This window comes from Myotis myotis, unplaced genomic scaffold (genome assembly GCF_014108235.1).
Source record: "Myotis myotis isolate mMyoMyo1 unplaced genomic scaffold, mMyoMyo1.p scaffold_m19_p_58, whole genome shotgun sequence".
Lineage (NCBI taxonomy): Eukaryota > Metazoa > Chordata > Mammalia > Chiroptera > Vespertilionidae > Myotis > Myotis myotis.
The window spans coordinates 206521-225053 of NW_023416366.1; the positions used below are offsets into that span (position 1 = coordinate 206521).

General features: G+C 53.5%; 1 protein-coding gene across 5 annotated transcripts; it reads left to right on the forward strand.

Moving 5' to 3' along the window:
* The first annotated feature begins 321 nt into the window (after positions 1-321).
* Positions 322-18105, forward strand: SDCBP2 (syndecan binding protein 2). 5 transcript variants are annotated; one of them, XR_004968030.1, is made up of 10 exons: positions 5041-5064; positions 8239-8311; positions 8951-9020; positions 9731-9831; positions 14223-14381; positions 14993-15168; positions 15246-15417; positions 16780-16824; positions 17299-17390; positions 17612-17662. XR_004968030.1 is itself a non-coding variant. In XM_036311605.1 (9 exons), exons 2-9 carry the CDS (start codon positions 8258-8260, stop codon positions 17664-17666), a joined length of 879 nt encoding a protein of 292 aa, XP_036167498.1. In that variant the 5' UTR covers positions 322-458; positions 8239-8257; the 3' UTR covers positions 17667-18105. The 5 variants fall into 5 exon arrangements, 2 of the variants coding, with proteins under 2 accessions (XP_036167498.1, XP_036167499.1); XR_004968031.1 differs by lacking the exon at positions 16780-16824 and adding an exon at positions 15526-15550 and having other exon boundaries at positions 17612-17651; XM_036311605.1 differs by lacking the exons at positions 5041-5064; positions 16780-16824 and adding an exon at positions 322-458 and having other exon boundaries at positions 17612-18105.
* Positions 18106-18533: the final 428 nt, after the last annotated feature.

Genomic DNA, 18533 nt, shown 5'->3' on the forward strand with positions numbered 1-18533 from the left:
AGGCCAGCGCTCTATCCACTGAGCCAAATCAGCTAGGGCTATTTTTTATAACAAATTCCTAGAAGAGGAAATGCTGGATTACGATTTTTTAAGACCCTGGATACCCCTCAAACTGCCTTCATGTTCAGCAGGACTGGTGTCCAATGAAAATCTGAAGGCCAAGAAGTTTTGGTTCAAATCTCTCTTAATAGTAACAGCTGTGTGTGCTCCAAACCCACCTCCACATCTAGACAAAGGCCAGAGCCCTCCCCTGGGCCTGGTGACCTCTGTTTGCCCTGCCCCAGAGCATTACCTGGGCCTGCCCCAGTCCCAGGCCTGGTGAGTCAGCTGACCAGGAGCGGGCACCACCCTCCAGGAGCAGGAATGCAGCTGCGACAAGGGCCATCACCTTCCAGGTAGGGAAACAGATTCTCTGGGCAGTGACTGGAGAAGGACGTGCAGCAGCTCCAGGTCTGCAGGTAAGATCTGCCTCCCCCTTCACCCCAGCTCCCCTATAGACTGGGGCCCAGGTAAGCGAGGTTTGTTCTCACCCTGTCCTGAGCTTTTTGGGATTTCCCAGGCAGTTTCCTTTCCAGGTGCTTCACTCTGGGAGCGAAATGTGAACTGGGGTTTCCTCCTCTGATCCCAGCCCTGGGCCAGGTTTGAGGGCTGAGAGATCTTTATCCAGGCCAGGGCCCCAGCCTCCTTCTGCCTGCCTGTGAGGGTGCTCAGGGAGACGGGACCCATACTTTACTCCTGGAAGTGGGCCTTAAAGGCCAGGCAAAAAGAAGCCGATTTCCACAAGAACGGAGTGCAGGCCTCAGTTTCTGTTACTGCCTGAGGCTGTTTCTATCCACAGCCTCCCTACCATAGCCAGGAACATCTTGGGCCAGTGGCTTGACCCCTCTAAAACTTGGTTTCCTCATTTGGAGACTGAAAATACCCCTAAAATCAGGAGAACTGAATGAGGTAATGGACATGAGGGGCCAGGACGTGCCCTCCACACAGCAGAGCCCCAGCAATGGAAAGGGTGCTTAACATGCGGCCGATGTGCCGGGCACGCACTGCCGTGACTGCTTTGCCCAAACTAGTAAGTCTTATGCCACCACCACTCCTTACCTGGGCCCCCGTGTCCACTGTGGCCCCTCCAGTTGATTTTCTAAACATCAGCCAGAGGGGGCCCATTAAAATGAAACTTGGACCATGCCACTCTGTTGCTCAAAATTCTCCAGAGGCCCCAGGGTAAAGGCCACGTCCTGGCCAGGACCCACCAGCCTCCCAGGCACTGCGACTCCTCCTCCGAACCACTGACTGCCTTACTGGTCAGATGTTCCCTAGACACAACAGGCAGCCCTACCTCAGGTGGCAGCTCTCTGTCCTTGGCCGGAATGCTCTTCCCCACCCTTCAGGCTTTTACTCGTTACCCACCACCCCCTCCCCAAGTAGTGAGGCTCTTCCAGACCTCCTGACACTCTGCCCTCCACCCTCTCCCCATCGCTTCCCACCACCTCACACAGAAGCACTTACTTATCCTCAGCTAGGAGGTTAGCACTCCTCCGGGCAGATTTCGCTTTTGTTCAATGCCTTCCTACTGGCCCCTAGAACAGTGCTGGGATGGAGGTGCTCAGTAAACACACTGAATGAACAATAGCTAATGATTGCTGTGTGCCCTTCAGGTGCCAGGCACTGTGGTAAGTGCTTTGCATACAAAGCTTATCTCTATTTAAGAATCTTTTAATCTCCACGATAACTCTGTGATGCATGCATTGTTCCCTGCATTACAACAGAAATGACATTCAAAAGGGACTTGTCCATGCTTGTTCTCACAAGGTCCTGGCTCCTGCCCTGCCCTGCCTTTCCTGGGCTGGCTCGGGAGCATCTGCGTTCTCTGAAGAAGTCCCCAGCTTTTCTCTAGCAGGCAGGACACCCTGAGAGGAGGAGGGGGTCTGTGCCGGTGGCCTAGCAACAGCCTCTTTCCGACTCACCGTAATCCTGGGCTAATTTGGCCTTCCAGGAGCTATTCCTTCTGATGCTCTAGCCCACGCTTCCCTCCTGCACACTGTCTTCTGAGATGGATGAGTTGTCCACAGAACAAGTGGGAGTCCCTCGCCTCAGCTCTTGGGAACACAGTGTTCCAGAGGAGTGTTCTCACCCCGAGTCCAAAGATGCGGCTGAGCTCTGAGGACCTGACTGCCGATGTGTTGTGGGTGTTGTTATTGCTGATATAAAAAACAGTGAGGCTCAGGGATGGACATTCTGCAAAGTGCAGCGGGTGAAGAAAATTCCTTCCAGAGGGGCTAACTGTGGGAATCCATCAGCACTGAACTGAGCAAATTCGTCCCTTGCCAGCATGTGGGAGCCAGACGTTCAATCTGCCTCATTAGGCAGACTTATCTCTCTTTCTAGGCCCAGGGCATTTGTTCAAAGGACTTCTTGGGCTTTCTCTTCCCTTTGTGTCTGCTTTTCCATTTCTTTAAGAAATGGTAACAGGACACCTGCTGGGTGCCAGGCCCTGGGCTCAGTACTGGGGATTCAGAAATGAGCAACATTCTTGACCAGAGAGGGAAGACAGGCAAACAAATACAAAACAGTGGAAATCCCACCCAGAAATGCCAAAGGCCTTTATCACAGCAGGTGATTAATCAACATTAGTGGAGTAAATGTTGAATAGGTGAACATAAATCCTGTGGTCTAGAAAAGGGAGGCTGTGGGTGTGGACATTTTGGGGAAAATTTAGAATTGGAGTCCACCAGATGAATAAGGGGGAAGAGAGAAGGCGTGACTGGCATTGAAGTCAAAGGGCACAGTCATGAACAAGCAGGCTGAGTTTTAGGATCAGCTGTCTGGAATGAATGAAATGCAAGGTGAGTGTAGAAGAGGGTGAGACTGGAGCTGTACCAGGAGTCAGGTCATGGGAATTTGAATACGAAGTTGAAGTTTGAGATTTATCATAAGGAAAAGAGCTGGCCTGGATGACTTCACGAGCAGGTGCTGAGGATAACTCCCAGGCTTCTGGCTTGGACCTTGGGTTGGATTTGGTGGGGCGGCCGAGGAGGGGCGGCAAAGCTGGGGAAAACGGGTTCAGGCGGTAGTAAAGATGTGGAAGGCGGCTGGACTCCTGGCCTGGGCCTCCCTGTCCCTGGAATAGCACCCCCCACTTCCACCCTCCTGAACCCTCCATACTTCGGTCTTCTCAGGGTCTCCTTCCTTCCTCCAAGTGGCCTGCCTCGTTGCCCTCGCCCTTTGTCCTGCACTCCATAAACCCACCCGCCTGAACCCCGTGTAAAATGCAGTGGGTCCAATTTTGCTGTAGGAAGTGATCTGCTCGGCCAAGCACAAGTCCCCTAACCTGGGCAGCAGGGGCTCAGATCCCTCAGTCACACGTCTGGGAACACTGGGTGAATCAGTGTGGAGTGGGCCGAGGCACTTGCGGCTCAGGGCCAGGCAGGTAGGTGCACAACCCCCCCCCCGCCCCCAAGAAACTGGTGAGAGAGTGGGCGGGACGGTGACGTCACAAAGGGTAGGAACTAGTCGGTCAAAGACGCTTCCGAGTCCTAAGGAGCCAGGGTGTGTGTAGGTTCAGATTCCTTTTCAGTTTGAGCAACAGGCAGCGGGAAACGCAGGAGTGTTGACTGTTCGCCTCCGCTCCCACAGCCGCCTTGGTACAGAGCCTTGTCAGCGGCGAGCAGCTCAACTGCACCGATTGCTTCGGAGGCAATAAATGGCCCTCAGGGGTCCGTGGCCACGGGGCATAAGCCCCTTTAAAGCTCGATTTGACCCGTAGCCTCCAGCCGGTAAAGAGAGAACCGCGGGACCTGGCCAAGCCTTCTTCCTGCCTCTTAATCTGCTGCTTTACCCGATCTTTTTGTGGATGCCAGCGCCAGCTCCGGGCGCCTTGCCCACCCTGACAGCATGGCTCTGGTGGGGCAAGGACCTATGAACCAGGAGGTCATGGTTGGGTTGGGGCACTTGCCCGGGTTGCGGGCTCCATCCCCAGGGCTGGGCGTGCAGGAGGCAGCTGGCCAGTGATTCTCATCATTGCTGTTTCTCTCTCCCCCCTTTCTCTCTGAAATCCACAAAAATATATTAAAAAAAAAAGAAGGAAGCCGAGTGGATTCTAGTAACCAACCACGCCAACCACCCACTCGGCGGGGAAGCAGGCATTTCCAACCCCGCAACCGGAAAGCATTTTGGGCAGTGGCTCTCAACCTTGGCTGCACATTGGAATCACCTGGGAATCTTTTTTAAAATCCTGATTTCTGGGCCTCATCCTCCGGAAATTCTGTTTCTTTGTTACTAATGTTGTGGCTCCGCCCCATAAAGAAACAGAATTTCCGGAGGATGAGGCCCAGAAATCAGGATTTTAAAAAGATTCCCAGGTGATTCCAATGTGCAGCCAAGGTTGAGAACCACTGATTTGGGGAGTCGCCCGCAGCCCGCGCTGGCCGGGTGGGCCAGACGCATGCGCCTTAGACGCCACCGCGGACCCTAGCGGCCTGGCGGGGCCTCTGCGCAGTCGCCGTAGCTCCTAGCAACCGGGAGCGGTCGCTTCCGGCGGGAATCGAACTGCAGGGGGATTGGAGTCCGAGCGTCTGGAGATCGATGAGCAGGCGGCCTGACCAACTGGGAAGCTGGCCTGGGGTGAAGCACGAACCCCAGGGACCCCGGGGCGCTCTCTGGGCCCCGGGCATGGAGTGTGTGCTTGGCGGCTCCCATTTGACAGCGGGAATTGCGGCTGAGGGAGGGGGCGGGTTTGTCCACAGCGGCCATTTCCTCGGTACGAAATTGATAGGATGCCCTCCCTGCCTTAGTACAAGGAGAAGGGAGGGCGGAGTAATTTATGATAAAAGATGACGCACTTCACTATTGGGCTACACCGATCATGCTCGTCCCTGACAAAGTGATTAAGTTTGGATTATTAAAACACAACATTCAACTGAATTTTGCCAACAGTTTATAGTTGACATTTTTAAAAAATACATTTTATTGATTTTTTACAGAGAGGAAAGGAGAGGGATAGAGAGTTAGAAACATCAATCAGATGCCTCCTGCACACCATCCACTAGGGATGTGTCCGCAACCAAGGTACGTGCCCTTAACCGGAATCGAACCCGGGACCCCTCAGTCCTCAGGCCCATGCTCTATCCACTGAGCCAAACCGGCCAGGGCTATAGTTGACATCTTAAGTCGCAGGCTAATGTATTTGCATACAGGCGTGGAATCGCTGTGGCAGCTACAAATGCAGACACGCATGGGTGTGTGCTGGTGACTGACGTGTGGTGAGAAGGATCGACAGTGATGTTCCAAAATGGTGAACAAAACAAAGTGTAACTTCCCTCGATTGACCTGGTACATGCACTTCTGGATAACCTATTGTATGTGAAAGCCGGCGGGAATTTTGTATGTTTTGTATTTGTATGTAAAACAGGTCATAAGCAGGTGTTTTGCCTCCCTGAAGGTTTGCAGGACAAAGGACATTTACTGTGGTGAATTATTCCGTGTATGAGGAGGTCCAGATCCCTGCTTCCTGAAGGCTAATAGTGTCCCCTCAAAATGCCCACACAAAATTCCACTCTGGGCTTTGGGAAAACACTGATTTATTCAGTCAAATAAGTTTTGCCAGCCTTCGTGTGCTGGGCACGTTTGGTGGGGAGGCATGGAGTGGTGAATGGGGTGGGTGGGCGGGAGCGAGGCCCCTGCCCTTCTGAGGTTGGGTCCAGTGTGAGAAAATGCCCAGATAGTAATCGTATAATATGCTAAACAGGCCCTAACCGGTTTGACTTAGTGGATAGAGCGTCGGCCTGCAGACTGAAGGGTCCCAGGTTCCATTCTGGTCAAGGGCATGTATCTTGGTTGCGGGCACATCCCCAGTAGGGGGTGTGCAGAAGGCAGCTGATCGATGTTTCTCTCTCATCGATGTTTCTAACTATCCCTCTCCCTTCCTCTCTGTAAAAAAATAAAATATATTAAAAGAAGTATGCTAAACAGCTTGGTAATAGAGGCAGTACAACTCAGGTTAGGAGCAAAAGAAGGCCCAGCCGACTAGCAGAGGGTCCCGTGACCTCAAAAACAGAGAAGTAGCTTTTGAGCTGAGCCTTGAAAGGGCGCCAGGCAGAGAAGGTGGTGGGCCAAGCAGAGGGGCCAGCATGACTGAAAGAGGGCCAGGGCCCCCGCATGCGGTAGACGCTCACATTCTGTGAATGAGACGCAGCCATGCTTGCTGGCAGGGAGCATTCCCCACTCTACCGCGAACTGCTCAAACTGCGACAGGGCAGGGGAATACCTGCCTCTTGATGCCCCAGCGCCCCAGACTGAGCTGGGACCACCACGCCGGTGACAGTGGTGGAAGGGCCACTGGAACGGAGAAAGGCTGTGTGGTCCTGGCCTGGGAGCGATTTCCAGGAAGTGGCTCTCTGATTCTCCTCTCCCAGAGGGCAGCTGCTAAAAATACAACCTCCCTGTTGCTTCATAGTTGGGAAAAAACAGGGCAGGGGTAGCCTCTCACCGCTGTTTGTGCGAGATTGTGCTGGCACGGGGTGTTTTGGGCAGATGGTACCTGCCGAGGACTGTCCTAACATAAAAACCTCCCAGAGTATGTGCACAGCGGGGAGGCCACAGGCAGACGGCCCCCCAGCTGGTCTAAAGGAGGTCAGCGTCAGTCTCCCTCTCCCCCTGGGAAATCCCTGATCTCATGAGATGATCATTTCTTCCCCGAAGGCCAGGGGAGGGCAGGATCTGGAACTAAACGGGCTGGCTGGGTATTTGGGGGAATAGGAAAGCACCAGCAGCTCCTCTGGAGGTGGGCTGAGTGTTGCTATGCACGACCCCTGCTCTTGCATTGCCCAACGTTCTTATGGTTTTCAATACAATTAGAAGTGAAGAATTTTATGTTTCCATATCTTACAATGTTGGCACTAATTCAAATAAAAGACGCCTAAGACTGTGAGAGGTGAACAAGACTGTAGGACCGCTGGGCCTTGTTGCCATCTTAGGAAGGCGGTTGTCCTTAGGACATCACAGCTTTAAAGAGGAAAGTGAGAGCCAGGCAGAGTGTAGTGCTTCTGGCAGTATTACCGAGTTAGTCTCCACGCTAGGGGTGAGGGGCCCCGTGACAAGTGAGAAGGCCCAGTGCTGCCATTTTGGAACTCCCAGTCGAACAAGGCAGATGGACCATTTAAGAGGCCACTACAGGCAATGGAATAATCAGCACGAGTAAGGACATGGGTGGGGGTGGGGGAAGAGAGCACAAATCAAGGCAGGCTTCCCGAAAGAAGAGTGCTCTGATCTGGGGCTTGGAAACGATGAGCAGTTAGCCAGGCAGGAAGTGGAAGGGGTCGAGGAGTATTCAGAGAGAGGGACTAGCATATGCAAAGGCCTGGAGACATGAAAAAAAACTCGATTTATTCAAGAATCTGAAAGCAGCCCCTTCCTCACATTTCATCTAGGCAGGAAATAAAGCATCACTTGTAATTCCTTTGAATTTCTTTGGATACCTTGCTCCAAGGTCTTACTGACTCTCCTCTGGGACACTTAGAAGATATTTGGTAAATGTTCATGGTGCTCCCCCAGGTCCCCATTCCTTCCTGTTCTCTGTGGAGTTTTAAAATTCTGCTACAGTTTGTATGCTTGTTTTTAAGAATTTCCATTGGTCTCACTTCACCCTGGCCAAGATCAAGGCTGGAAATGGGTTATACAGTAAGAAGTCAAATGTCCAGAAGTGAAAAGGGGCGTGGGGGGAGGGGTGTGGGGGTGGGGAAGGAATTCTGAAGGGCCTGCTGCCTTTCTGTTGTAACTAAGTCCCCGCCCACTGGACACTGGACCGGATTCTGTGTAGTGGTGGGGCAATGCTTTGCAAACCCCTAACAGGCCGGTACGCAGCGGGTACTCGCTACGCACCTGCTGGATTGAATGTAGGTCTCATAAACAGGTCTGATCTTTGAAACAGGGCAGGGAAGGATGTGGCCCCCAGTCCTGCTTTTCCCGGCCAGCATGTCCTGGGTGGTTCCCTGAGCCCGGGTTCTGTAGCCCAGAACCAATTGAATGTGGTGGGATGGAACTCTGCAAGGGTGGAGACCGTGAGCTGGGGAACCAAACAGATTTGGGTACAAACCCCAGCTCCCCCATTTCCAAAATGGGGGGTAATTGTGCCTTCCTGGTATCGTTTTCATCCTGAGAGTGCTAAATGGCTCATGTGGACAAAAGGTGGGCATCTGTGCCTCCTCTCACCCCTCGCTCCTCCTCACTTTCTGTGCCCTGCAGGGTGTTTCACGGAGCAGCCATGTCCACACTGTACCCATCTCTGGAGGACCTGAAGGTGGACCAAGCCATTCAGGTACGTCGCCAGGCCCATGTTAGCCTGGGCCCCTGATGGAGCCTTCAGGATCACCCAGGGCAGCTAAGGGAGGCTGGTCTTGGATGTTGGTGGGTGGTTGGGCCCCAGGCATAGCAGGTCACCCCCAAAGGGCCTGCTGAGCGGGGCAGGTGCCCAGAGGCCAAGGCAATGGAGTCACAGCAGGAATAGAAACGGCCGGGCACCTTCGGCCAGGCCTCTGTCGTGCCTGCTTTGTCCCAGCCTCTCCTCCACCAGGTTCAGTCCACCCCACACTGTAGGGCAGGCTCTTGGCCTTCTCAGCCCCCACAAGCCCCTTCTTCCCTCCATCCCATCTGTGGTCTCAGTGGGTGTTGAGAGTTTGGGACTTTTTGAGAACTTGGCTGGGAGTTGGCCCCCATGTTCTGGCTGCTTCAGGGAGAAAATGGGTCATTTGGTGGCTCGTAGAGCATGACCATGAACCTCCCCCAGAAACATGGACATCTCAGAGACCACATCTACACTGGACCTCAAAGGGTCGTGGATGTCCTCCACCCCCAGGCCCGCCAGCATACGTAATGCCTCGCTCTTAGGGTCCAACGGTTCCGTGGGGCGGGGGCCGGTCCCAGACGCAGCTGACCAGCACCCCTCACCTCTCCGCAGGCCCAGGCCAGAGACACCCCCAAGATGCCCATCCTGCCTGTGCAGGAGACACCTGTCCCCCAGCCTTCAGGTGAGTGAGTGGGGTGCTCATGACCAAGAGTCACCTCTTCTGGCATCTCCGAGTGCTGGTCTCTGGTCTGCTACTCTGCTGTGTGCTCTAGACACGCCCACCGTCACCAGAACCCTTTGAGGGGCATGGAGAAAACCGGCCCAGTGAGGCGCTCACTGCCCTGCTTTGGGCCGTCTTCTGTGCTGCCGCCTGAGGGCCAGATGCTGTGGTGGCCCCTAGCGTTGTTGTCTGTGGCCGTCTTGATGCAGGTTTTGGCAGCAAACTTGAACTTAGGCTCAGTTCTCCCCTCCTCCCCGGGCACAGTGTCCCCAGAGCTGAGCTGCCTTTGGGTCAGACGCCTGCTTCTGTGGATTTCTTAAGAGCAGGGCCTCATGGCCCCAGTGCCAGCCCTGTACTTCGTGTTGGGTGTCTGGCCGGTGCCAAGTAAAGGGGTACATGAGGCACTCGGGGTCCCAGGCTGCTCCTGGAGGGAGCAGGACCCCTGCCCCTCAGACCTGGGGAGAGGACCACCTCACCAGCGCGTGTTCCTGCCTCCTCTCCCACACACCCCATCCCCGGGAAACACTGTTCTCAGGGAGACGCTGCGTCCTTGGCGCTGACAGCATTCCCAGGCCCCGTTTCTCAGAAATGAGCCACCGCATTGGAGCCAGCAGCTGTGGCCAAGCTCACCTTGGTAACACCTTTCTTCCTCCTTCTTCCTTTCCCATCAGTTTTGTACCCAAACCTGGCAGAACTGGAAAATTATATGGGTCTTTCCCTCTCCAGCCAAGAAGTCCAACAGAACCTGCCTCAGAGTCCAGACGGTGCCAGTGTAGGTATCTGTCTCTTGCCTGAAGTGGGCACAGATCTTCCAACTCTCCCTCCTTCTTGGTCTCGCCTTTGAAACATTCTTGCAGCCCTATTTCTTGATGGAACTTCCCGTTTTGAGCCCTCATTACAAGTGTTGTGGGATTTCATGGGGTCCCGCGGGCCTTGGGGTTGCAGGGCCACTGCCTGCCCTTTGACCCCTGGCGGCAGGGTGCTGAAGGAGAAGGGAGGACATTAAACCCAGCCTGCGTCTGGGAGCTTCTCATGAAGGGCTGCCTGTAGCGTGAGAGCAGCAGCGTGGACAGGCAGAGGCGAGGTGGGAGGAGCTTGTCACCCAGCCCTGGTCCCCAAACTAAACAACATGGCTTGATTCCCGAGCTCCATGGCTCAGAGAGCAAGAGAAATCCTGACAGAAACATTCACCCTTGAAATCGTGTTCACTCACAGACTCAGTCCCCACACAGACCCCTCCCGGGCAGGTCCAGCACCCCTGCGGTCATTTGTCCGTGTCCTTGGCGGCCAGTCTCGGCCTGAGCCCGTGAAAATCAGTGGCAAAGTGCCGAGGGGACTTGCTGGGCCCGGAGGATTTCGAGAGGGTGGTGGGAGTGATAACGAGAATGCCACAGCCACATGCAAAGCTGCTGACAAGGGAGGATCCACAGGAGAACATGGACAAGGATGAGGACATGTGGGACCCTGAGAAAAGCTAGTGACGCTGGGGTGTTTCTCTAAAATGACCCCCTTGATAGTCATGCTGTGAAGTCCACACACCACGTTAAGAAGGTCATGTTTATCTCTTCAATTTTAATCCATTGATTTAATCCCTCTGTTCCAGTAATTAGGACATAAATGCATTTAACCTAAGTGTTGATAAAAATATGACAGCTGAATGCATTTTATAATATTTTAAAGTTTTGTTTTTATTTTTAACTTTTTATTTTTAAATAATCATAGATTCACAGGACGTTGCGGAGGACAGAGGAAGGCACCGAAGCGTGTACCCTTCTCCCAGTTTTCCCAATGACTGCGTTTTACATAATGACAGCATAATGTCAGAGCAGGCCTTGCGTTGGTACAGGGTGTGTCTAGGGCTCGGTGTCGTTTTATCACCTGCAGAGATTCCTGTAACCACCAGCACAATCAGGGCGTTTCATCCCCACCAAGGTCTCCTAGGAGCTGCCCTTCATAATCATGTCTGCCCGCCCCCCTCACTATTCTTCACCGGGGCAACCACTCCTCTCTCTCCTGTCCCTTTAACGTCGTCATTTCAGAATGTCATGTCAGTGGATCCTACAGTGCGTGACCTTTGCACTCAGCATCAGGCCCTGGAGATGCTTCCAGCTTGTCACGTGCATCAGCAGTTCCCCCTTTTCACTGCTGAGCCGTGTCCATGGTGTGGATGTGCCACAGTTTGCTTACGCTGTTGAGGGTCACTTCGTTGTTTCCAATTTGTCACAGATGGAGCTGCTGTGATGTTTGTAGACAGGTTTTGTATGAACATACGTTTTTGTTTATCTGGGGTGAATGCCCAGGAGTGCAATTGCGAGGCTGTATGATAAATGAATGTTTACATTTTTAGAGAAATCGCTCACCTATTTCTAGAGTGGTTTGACCATTTTATTTTCCTGTTAGCAACACACGACAGCCCAGTTTCTTCACATCCTCACTAGCGCTGGGTTTTATCACCATTTTTAGTATTCGCTGTTATGATGGGTGTTTATTGGAATCTTATCAAGGTCTTAATTTGCATTTCCCTAATGGCTAGTGATGTTGAACATCTTTCTATGATCTTATTTACTATCTATATTCTTTTCAGTGAATTGTTTCCTCATATCTTTTGCTTATTTTCTAAATGGATTGTTTGCTTTTTTAAGTCAAGTGTTGTTTTTTTGTTAATCCTCACTTGCGGATATTTTTTCCTTTGCTTTTCAGAGAGAGTAGAAGGGAGGGAGGGAGTGAGAGAAACATTGATGTGAGAGAGACACATGGACTGGTTGCCTCCCAAACTCGCCCTGACTGGGGGGGCCGGGCGGGGGGGGGAGCAGAGTTTACCCAAAACCGAGGTACATGCCCTCGACCATGCCCTTGCCCGGGAATTGAACCCATCACTCTTTGGTGCGAAGGCCAACACTCTAACCCAGGGGTGGGCAAACTTTTTGACTCGAGGGCCACATGGGTTCTTAAACTGGACCGGAGGGCTGGAACAAAAGCATGGATGGAGTGTTTGTGTGAACTAATATAAATTCAAAGTAAACATCATTACATAAAAGGGTACGGTCTTTTTTTTTCAATAGTTTTATTCATTTCAAACGGGCCGGATCCGGCCCGCAGGCCGTAGTTTGCCCACGGCTGCTCTAACCACTGAGACACAGTGGCCAGGGCTAAGTCAGTTTTTGAGAGTTCTTTATTCTAGAGTCACTCATTAGATATGTGGTTTGTAAATATCTTCTCCCAGTGTGTAGCTTCTGTTCTCATCCTATTAAAAGGGTCTCTTGCAGAGACTCTTAATTTTGATGGGGTTCAATTTATTGATTTTTTTTCTTTTGTGGGTCATGCTTTGCTGTCCTAAGGAATTTTCACTAAGCTCTAGGTCCTGAAGATTCTTTCCTTTCTAAAACCATTATAGTTTTATGTTTTACATTTAAATTTATGATTGAATTTGAGTTAATTTTTATATGAGGTGTGGGGTAAAGGTCCAAGTTCATGTTTTTGCTATGGATGTTCAATTGCTCCTATACCATTTGTGGAAAAAACTATGCTTTCTCCATTGAACTACTACTCTTGCATCTCTGTGAAAACAGCCGGCCCTACTTATGGGAGGCTGTTCTGTTTCATAAGTGTCCATCCCTCCACTAACACCACACTGTCCTGATTACTTAGCTATATAATGAATCTTGAAATTTGGTTGAGTGTGTCTTCTCACTTTCCTTTTTGTCAGGATAGTTTTAGCTATTCTAGTTCCTTTGTCTTTTCATATGAAGTTCAGATTAACCTTGCCTAAATCTAGGAAACATCTTACAGGGGTTTTGATAGATATCAAATCTGTATTATCAACTGGGGACCTTTGACAGTTTTTTGATTTTCTTCAAATCCATGAATCTCTATGTTTATTTAGATCTTTGATATCTTTTATCAGTGTTTTTTAATTTTCAACATACAATTTCTATACATGTTTTGTTAGATTTATAACTTATAAGCTTTTTTTTTTTAATTCTCACCTGAGGATATATTTTCCATTGATTTTTTTTTAGAGAGAGTGGAGGGGAGGGTGGAGGGGCACAGAGAGGGAGGAGAGAGAAACATCGATGTGAGAGAGACATACACATTGATGTGTGGCCTCCTGCACGCACCCTGACCGGGCGTCAGGGATTGAGCCTGCAACCGAGGTACATGCCCTTGACCTGGAATCTAACCCACAACCCTTCCGTCGACGCTCTAACCACTGAGCAACCGGCCAGGGCTTATAAGCTTTTTAGAGTGATCGTAAGTGGTATTGTATTTTTAATTTAGGTTTCCACAGGTTCATTGCTAGTATATTGAAGTACACTTGATTTTTGTATGTTGATATTGTGTCCTGTGACCTTGCTGAACCCATTTATTAGTTTAGGGAGTTTACTCATAGATTCCTTGGAATTTTCTAGTAGGCCATAATGTCATCTGCAAATAGGGACCATTTAACTTTTCTTTTCCGATCTGTATGTCTTTTTTAAAAAAAATATATTTTATTGATTTTTTACAGAGAGGAAGGGAGAGAGATAGGGAGTTAGAAACATCGATCAGCTGCCTCCTGCACATCTCCTACTGGCGATGTGCCCGCAACCCAGGCACATGCCCTTGACCGGAATCGAACCTGGGACCTTTCAGTCCACAGACCGATGCTCTATCCACTGAACCAAACCGGTTTCGGCCTATCTGTATGTCTTTTATTTCCTGTTCTTGCCTTATTGCTCTGGCTAGTTCTTTCAGTCCTATATTTAATAGTAGTGGTGAGCTTGGACATGTTATCTGTTCTGGATCTTAGGGGGAAAGCATTCGTTTTTATTTTTAGAAAAAATTCAAACTGAAACCACTTTTTCCCATTGGTCACTATTGCTGTTTTGTAATTTTACTTACTTTTACTTAAAAGTGAATTTTAAGGAGGTCTTTACCTGATATCAATTAGCCTTGGAAAACGAGGGCCTCTTTTCTGTATAGCCCTGCTCTTTCCTCATTTTCCTGGCTGTTTTTCAAGGCCGTGGACTTGGCTGCCCCCTAGTGGCTTCATGGAGTCATGTCCCCTCTGGGCTCCAGCCGATCTGCTGGTGGGCGAGGCCCCAGGGCCCATTCCATCCTCCTTTCCCCCTCCTTTCGAGGCCCCAGGGGCCCGCTGACCCCCTCCTCCCCTGGTGTCTGCAGACGGTGGTCTCTGGCCCTTCGCCGGGCCAGGTGGTGGCGCCGGTGTCCGGGAACAGCCTGGGCGTGCGGCGAGCGGAGATCAAGCCCGGGGTGCGTGAGGTCCATCTCTGCAAGGACGAGCGCGGCAAGACGGGGCTGCGGCTGCGGGCCATCAACAAGGTGGGGCTGGCGGCCTGGCGGGAGCGGGGTGGTGGGCAGCACCCGTAAGCAGCCTGCGCCACCCGAGCTCCGCGCCTTCAGGGCTTCGGCTGCACAGCCCAGCAGCTGGGGAGGGCATTGCGGGGTGGGGGTGGGGGTGGGGGTGGGGAAGATGCAGAGGGTGCTGGGAGCAAGGCCCACCTAACTCCCAAGCCCAGCCCCTTCCTCTTGGCCCCTCCCCCAAGGCCCAAGGCCTGGCACTGGATTGCTGAGGGACCCACCAGCTGCCTCTCGGGGGCTCCCGCTGCTCAGAGCCTCCCTTCCCCGCGTCCCCCGATTCACAGGGTTCTGGCTGCCAGGCGGCTGTCCTAGGGCCTTGATGCCGTCGGGAGAGGCTGCGGGCCAGTGCTTGGGGGTGCGGCCACCAGCCAGGCTTGAAATTCTGCCTCAGGTGCTCCCTAGCTGTGTGGCTGGGAGTTTCCTCACCAGGAAAATGGGGAGCCAGTGTACCCGCTGGCAGAGCTGTCGTCTCCGTCTCCGCACCCTATAGGCCCCCAGAGCACCAGGAGGAAACAGCACCTAGGAGGGACCTGGGCTCTCGGGCGCGCTGACTGGGGCCCTGCCTCTCCCAGGGGCTCTTCGTGCAGCTGGTACAGGTCAACACCCCTGCATCCCTGGTGGGGCTGCGCTTTGGGGACCAGATCCTGCAGATGGACGGGCGCGACTGTGCCGGGTGGAGCACAGACAGAGCGCACCGGGCGGTGAAGAGGGCTTCAGCAGAGAAGATCGTCATGGTGGTTCGGGACCGGTGAGTGCCCGTGGCAGGAGCTCCTCTGTCCGCCTGCAGCCCCGGCCCAAGCCCCGCTCACTGTCCCTCTCCGGCAGGCCTTTCCAGCGGACGGTCACCATGCACAGGGACAGCACCGGCCACGTGGGCTTCATCATCAAGAAGGGGAAGGTGGTCTCTGTGGTCAAAGGGAGTTCTGCGGCCCGCAACGGGCTTCTCACCAACCACTACGTGTGTGAAGTGAATGGGCAGAATGTCATCGGGCTGAAGGTAGGCCAGCGGCCGGCTCTGCCCCAGGGCTACAAGGGCAGGAGGCTGCTGGGTGGTGGGAGGGCTCATGTCTGTGGGCACCATCCGAGCTCGTTTCTTCATCCTAAGGTTGCTGCGAGGAGTCGATAAGACAGTAAGTACATAGAACTTTGGGCAATGGTCAGTGCTCAATAAATATTAGCTATTGATACTAACACATGGAGGTCAAAGGTGTGACAGAAAGAGGGGGTGTGGTGACATGTGAAAGGCCACAGGTGCCCAGGTGGCTACGGGCTGCATGAATACCTCCCTACTTGTGTGGTACTTCTGCTTGCATCCTAGATCACGTGACAGGAATGTTTCTGAAAACAGTTCTTCAGAAATCCATTTCTGACCTTTGTTCACTTTTTGAGGAGAGGTGTGTAGCGACTTTTATTTTTGAAAAATATAAGTGGTCTCGAGTCATTGCTAGGGGCTTGGACTGAAGGTGGGTGCCTTCAGGGAATGGACCACAGAGGATGCCGAGTCACATGGCTTTTGGTCCCTGAACAAGTGAAAGTAATGTTATCCTAACCTGATGCTGCTTCCTGGATAAGAGTGGTTCTCATCGCAGGTGTGATTTAGATGAGGCCCTTCCCCTCCTGCAGCCAGGGCTCTGGGCTCACAAGGCAGGACCCCCTGCAGAATGGCCTGGGTGGCGGCATTCATTCTCCACCCCTCACAAGGACCAGCACCAAGTCTTTCCTGTCACATCTGCTTCCCTGTGCCTGGTGGTCTCCCCGCCTTCCCTGGAGGCAGGTTCTGGTAGCTCACTGTGATCAGGAAGTGCTTCCTAATGTCTGTCCTAGGTCCTTCCTGCTGCATCTCTCCCCTCAGGGATCAGGTGTGACAGTCCGAAGGGAACCCCCATACCTGGAAAGCTGGCACACTGGTACCAATTCTGAGTAGCCGGCTCTTTTGGGTATGAATGAATCCGTCCTTTGAGAGCATTACCGCTCATGGATCCTGAGAGCCGTCAGTCTACAGGGGCTGCCGGTCCTCTCCTTTCGGACGGCTCACGGCTGCGTTACGGGCTTACCCGTGACCCTGCCAAGCCACAGCGTGTGAGGCTCTTAGGACCGGGCTGGCCCCCTGACAGGTGGCCACAGAGCGCTATGCTGCTTGAGATGATCTCTTCACAGTTCATCTGCTTTCACTCTGGCCATCACCAGTCCTATCCAGCACGTCTTCTCCCCTCTATCCTGGAACAACCCGACAACAGAAACCAAGCTAGAGTGAAGTCAAGGCCTCTAGTCTCTGGACGGGCCAGGGCTCTGCTGCCATCGCTCTAGCTGTTGGGGTGCTTGGCACACTTTGCATGGAGACTTTGTGTTGTGTCCCCAGGATCTCACCGGCTTCTGCAGGTCTTTCCTCTTCACTGAGTGAGATGTAAGAGGAAGGGCCCCTGTGGGCAGCTCAGGCTGGCTGGCCAACGGGCCCGGCGGGGGTGGTGCACCTAATGTCTCCACTGCATGGCTGTTTTCTTCCTGCTTTGGGGCCAGAACCTGGCCGGGCCCAGGGAGATGGGATAGGAGATGTGGCTGGTGAGATTCGGGGCCTCTGTGGGTGAGGGAAGGAGCGCAGTTCTGTTTGTAAGGCCCTGTTCCGTCAAGCCCAGGTGACTGGCCCTTGAGACGAGGGTGGGGAATGGCCCATTCACAGAGGGGAGCCTCAGGGGAGGTCCACGTTCTCGGTCAAGCAGGGCCTCACCAGGTGTCTGCCTGGGACTCTCCCCTGAGGGCAGCCCTCCCCCCGAAGCCGGGTGCCAGTGGCTCCCCAGCAGAGGCCACGCTGACCCAGCCTTAGCGTTGCCTGCAGAGTTACTCCTGGCCCGGGGTGACCGCTCTCTCGCCTCCTCTCTAGGACAAAGAGGTCACGGAGATTCTGGCCACGGCCGGGAGCGTCATCACCCTGACCATCATCCCCACCGTGATCTACGAGCACATGGTCAAAAAGTAAGGCGCTCCCTCGCTCTTCCCACCCCTCCCCACTCCCCTCTGCCCCGCCTCCTCAGAGCTCAGTGCACAGCCAGCTGCCCGCCCCCACCCACCCCCTTCAGCGTGGCTGGTGGCTGGAAATCTTAGAGATAGAAGTGGAGGCCCACGTGGGAGGCACAGGCCGCGGGGAGGAGGGAAGGCACTGCCCGTGTGGCCACTGTCGTTGTTGCTGTATCCAGGTTGTCCCCGACGCTGCTCCGCCACACCATGGACCACTCCATCCCAGATGTCTGACATCACGGGCAGCTCTGCCCTCCCTCCTGCAGGAACGCAGAGGCCTCAGGACGCAGGTTTCGGGTTTCGGAGACCTGCTGCCTGAGCCGGGATGTGCTGACGGGGTGCGCTCGGCGGGTGTGTGTGTGTGACCGCAGAGCACAGCATCTTCATGTGGAGCGCAGCCTCCGCGGAGCCTGACTTGCCTGGACTACGGCGGGCCAGGGCCACAGGCAGCGCTTGCGCGGGTTTCCGTGTCGCGGCAGCCGGCTCAGGGCCTCCGGAAGGGGCAGCTGGGTCCCTTTCGAGACGTCACCTCTACCAGAAGGACAGTCCACATTGAGAGAACAGAAGCACATTCCTTGTGAGAATTTTCCCCTTTACTTGATCTTTGACACACACTGTACATGGGTAGAACTCCTCACTTATCTTTTGAATAAAGCTTTGATTTTAAATAAAATTCCTTCCTCCAAAGTCACTGAAAAGTCCAGAATTTCAGCCCCAGGACATGCCGGGCTGGTTTTCTTTCAAGCAATCGTGAGACCAAGGCCTTGCCTATGCATTGCCTCTGAGAGCCGTTAGTGCTCCGACCCGTCTCAGGCTGCCTGCCATCGGAGGCGGGACGGCTAGTGGGGGACCGTGTGGGCCCTGGAAGAGGGGACCAGCTGTGGACACCCCTCTCTCCGGCCAGGCTGCTGTGCACGTGCAGAACGGGCGCGAGAACTGGTGAGGGGAGGAGGAATGGATGCGCTCAGGGTCTGACACGGAGGGAGGTGCTTCTAGATGCTTTGTCCCCGCTCCCCAATGAGGGGCGGGGGCGGGGGCGGAGCGGAACCACCCACAGCTCGTGTCCCCTGACCTGGAGAAGACGCCTGCCAGGGGGCACGC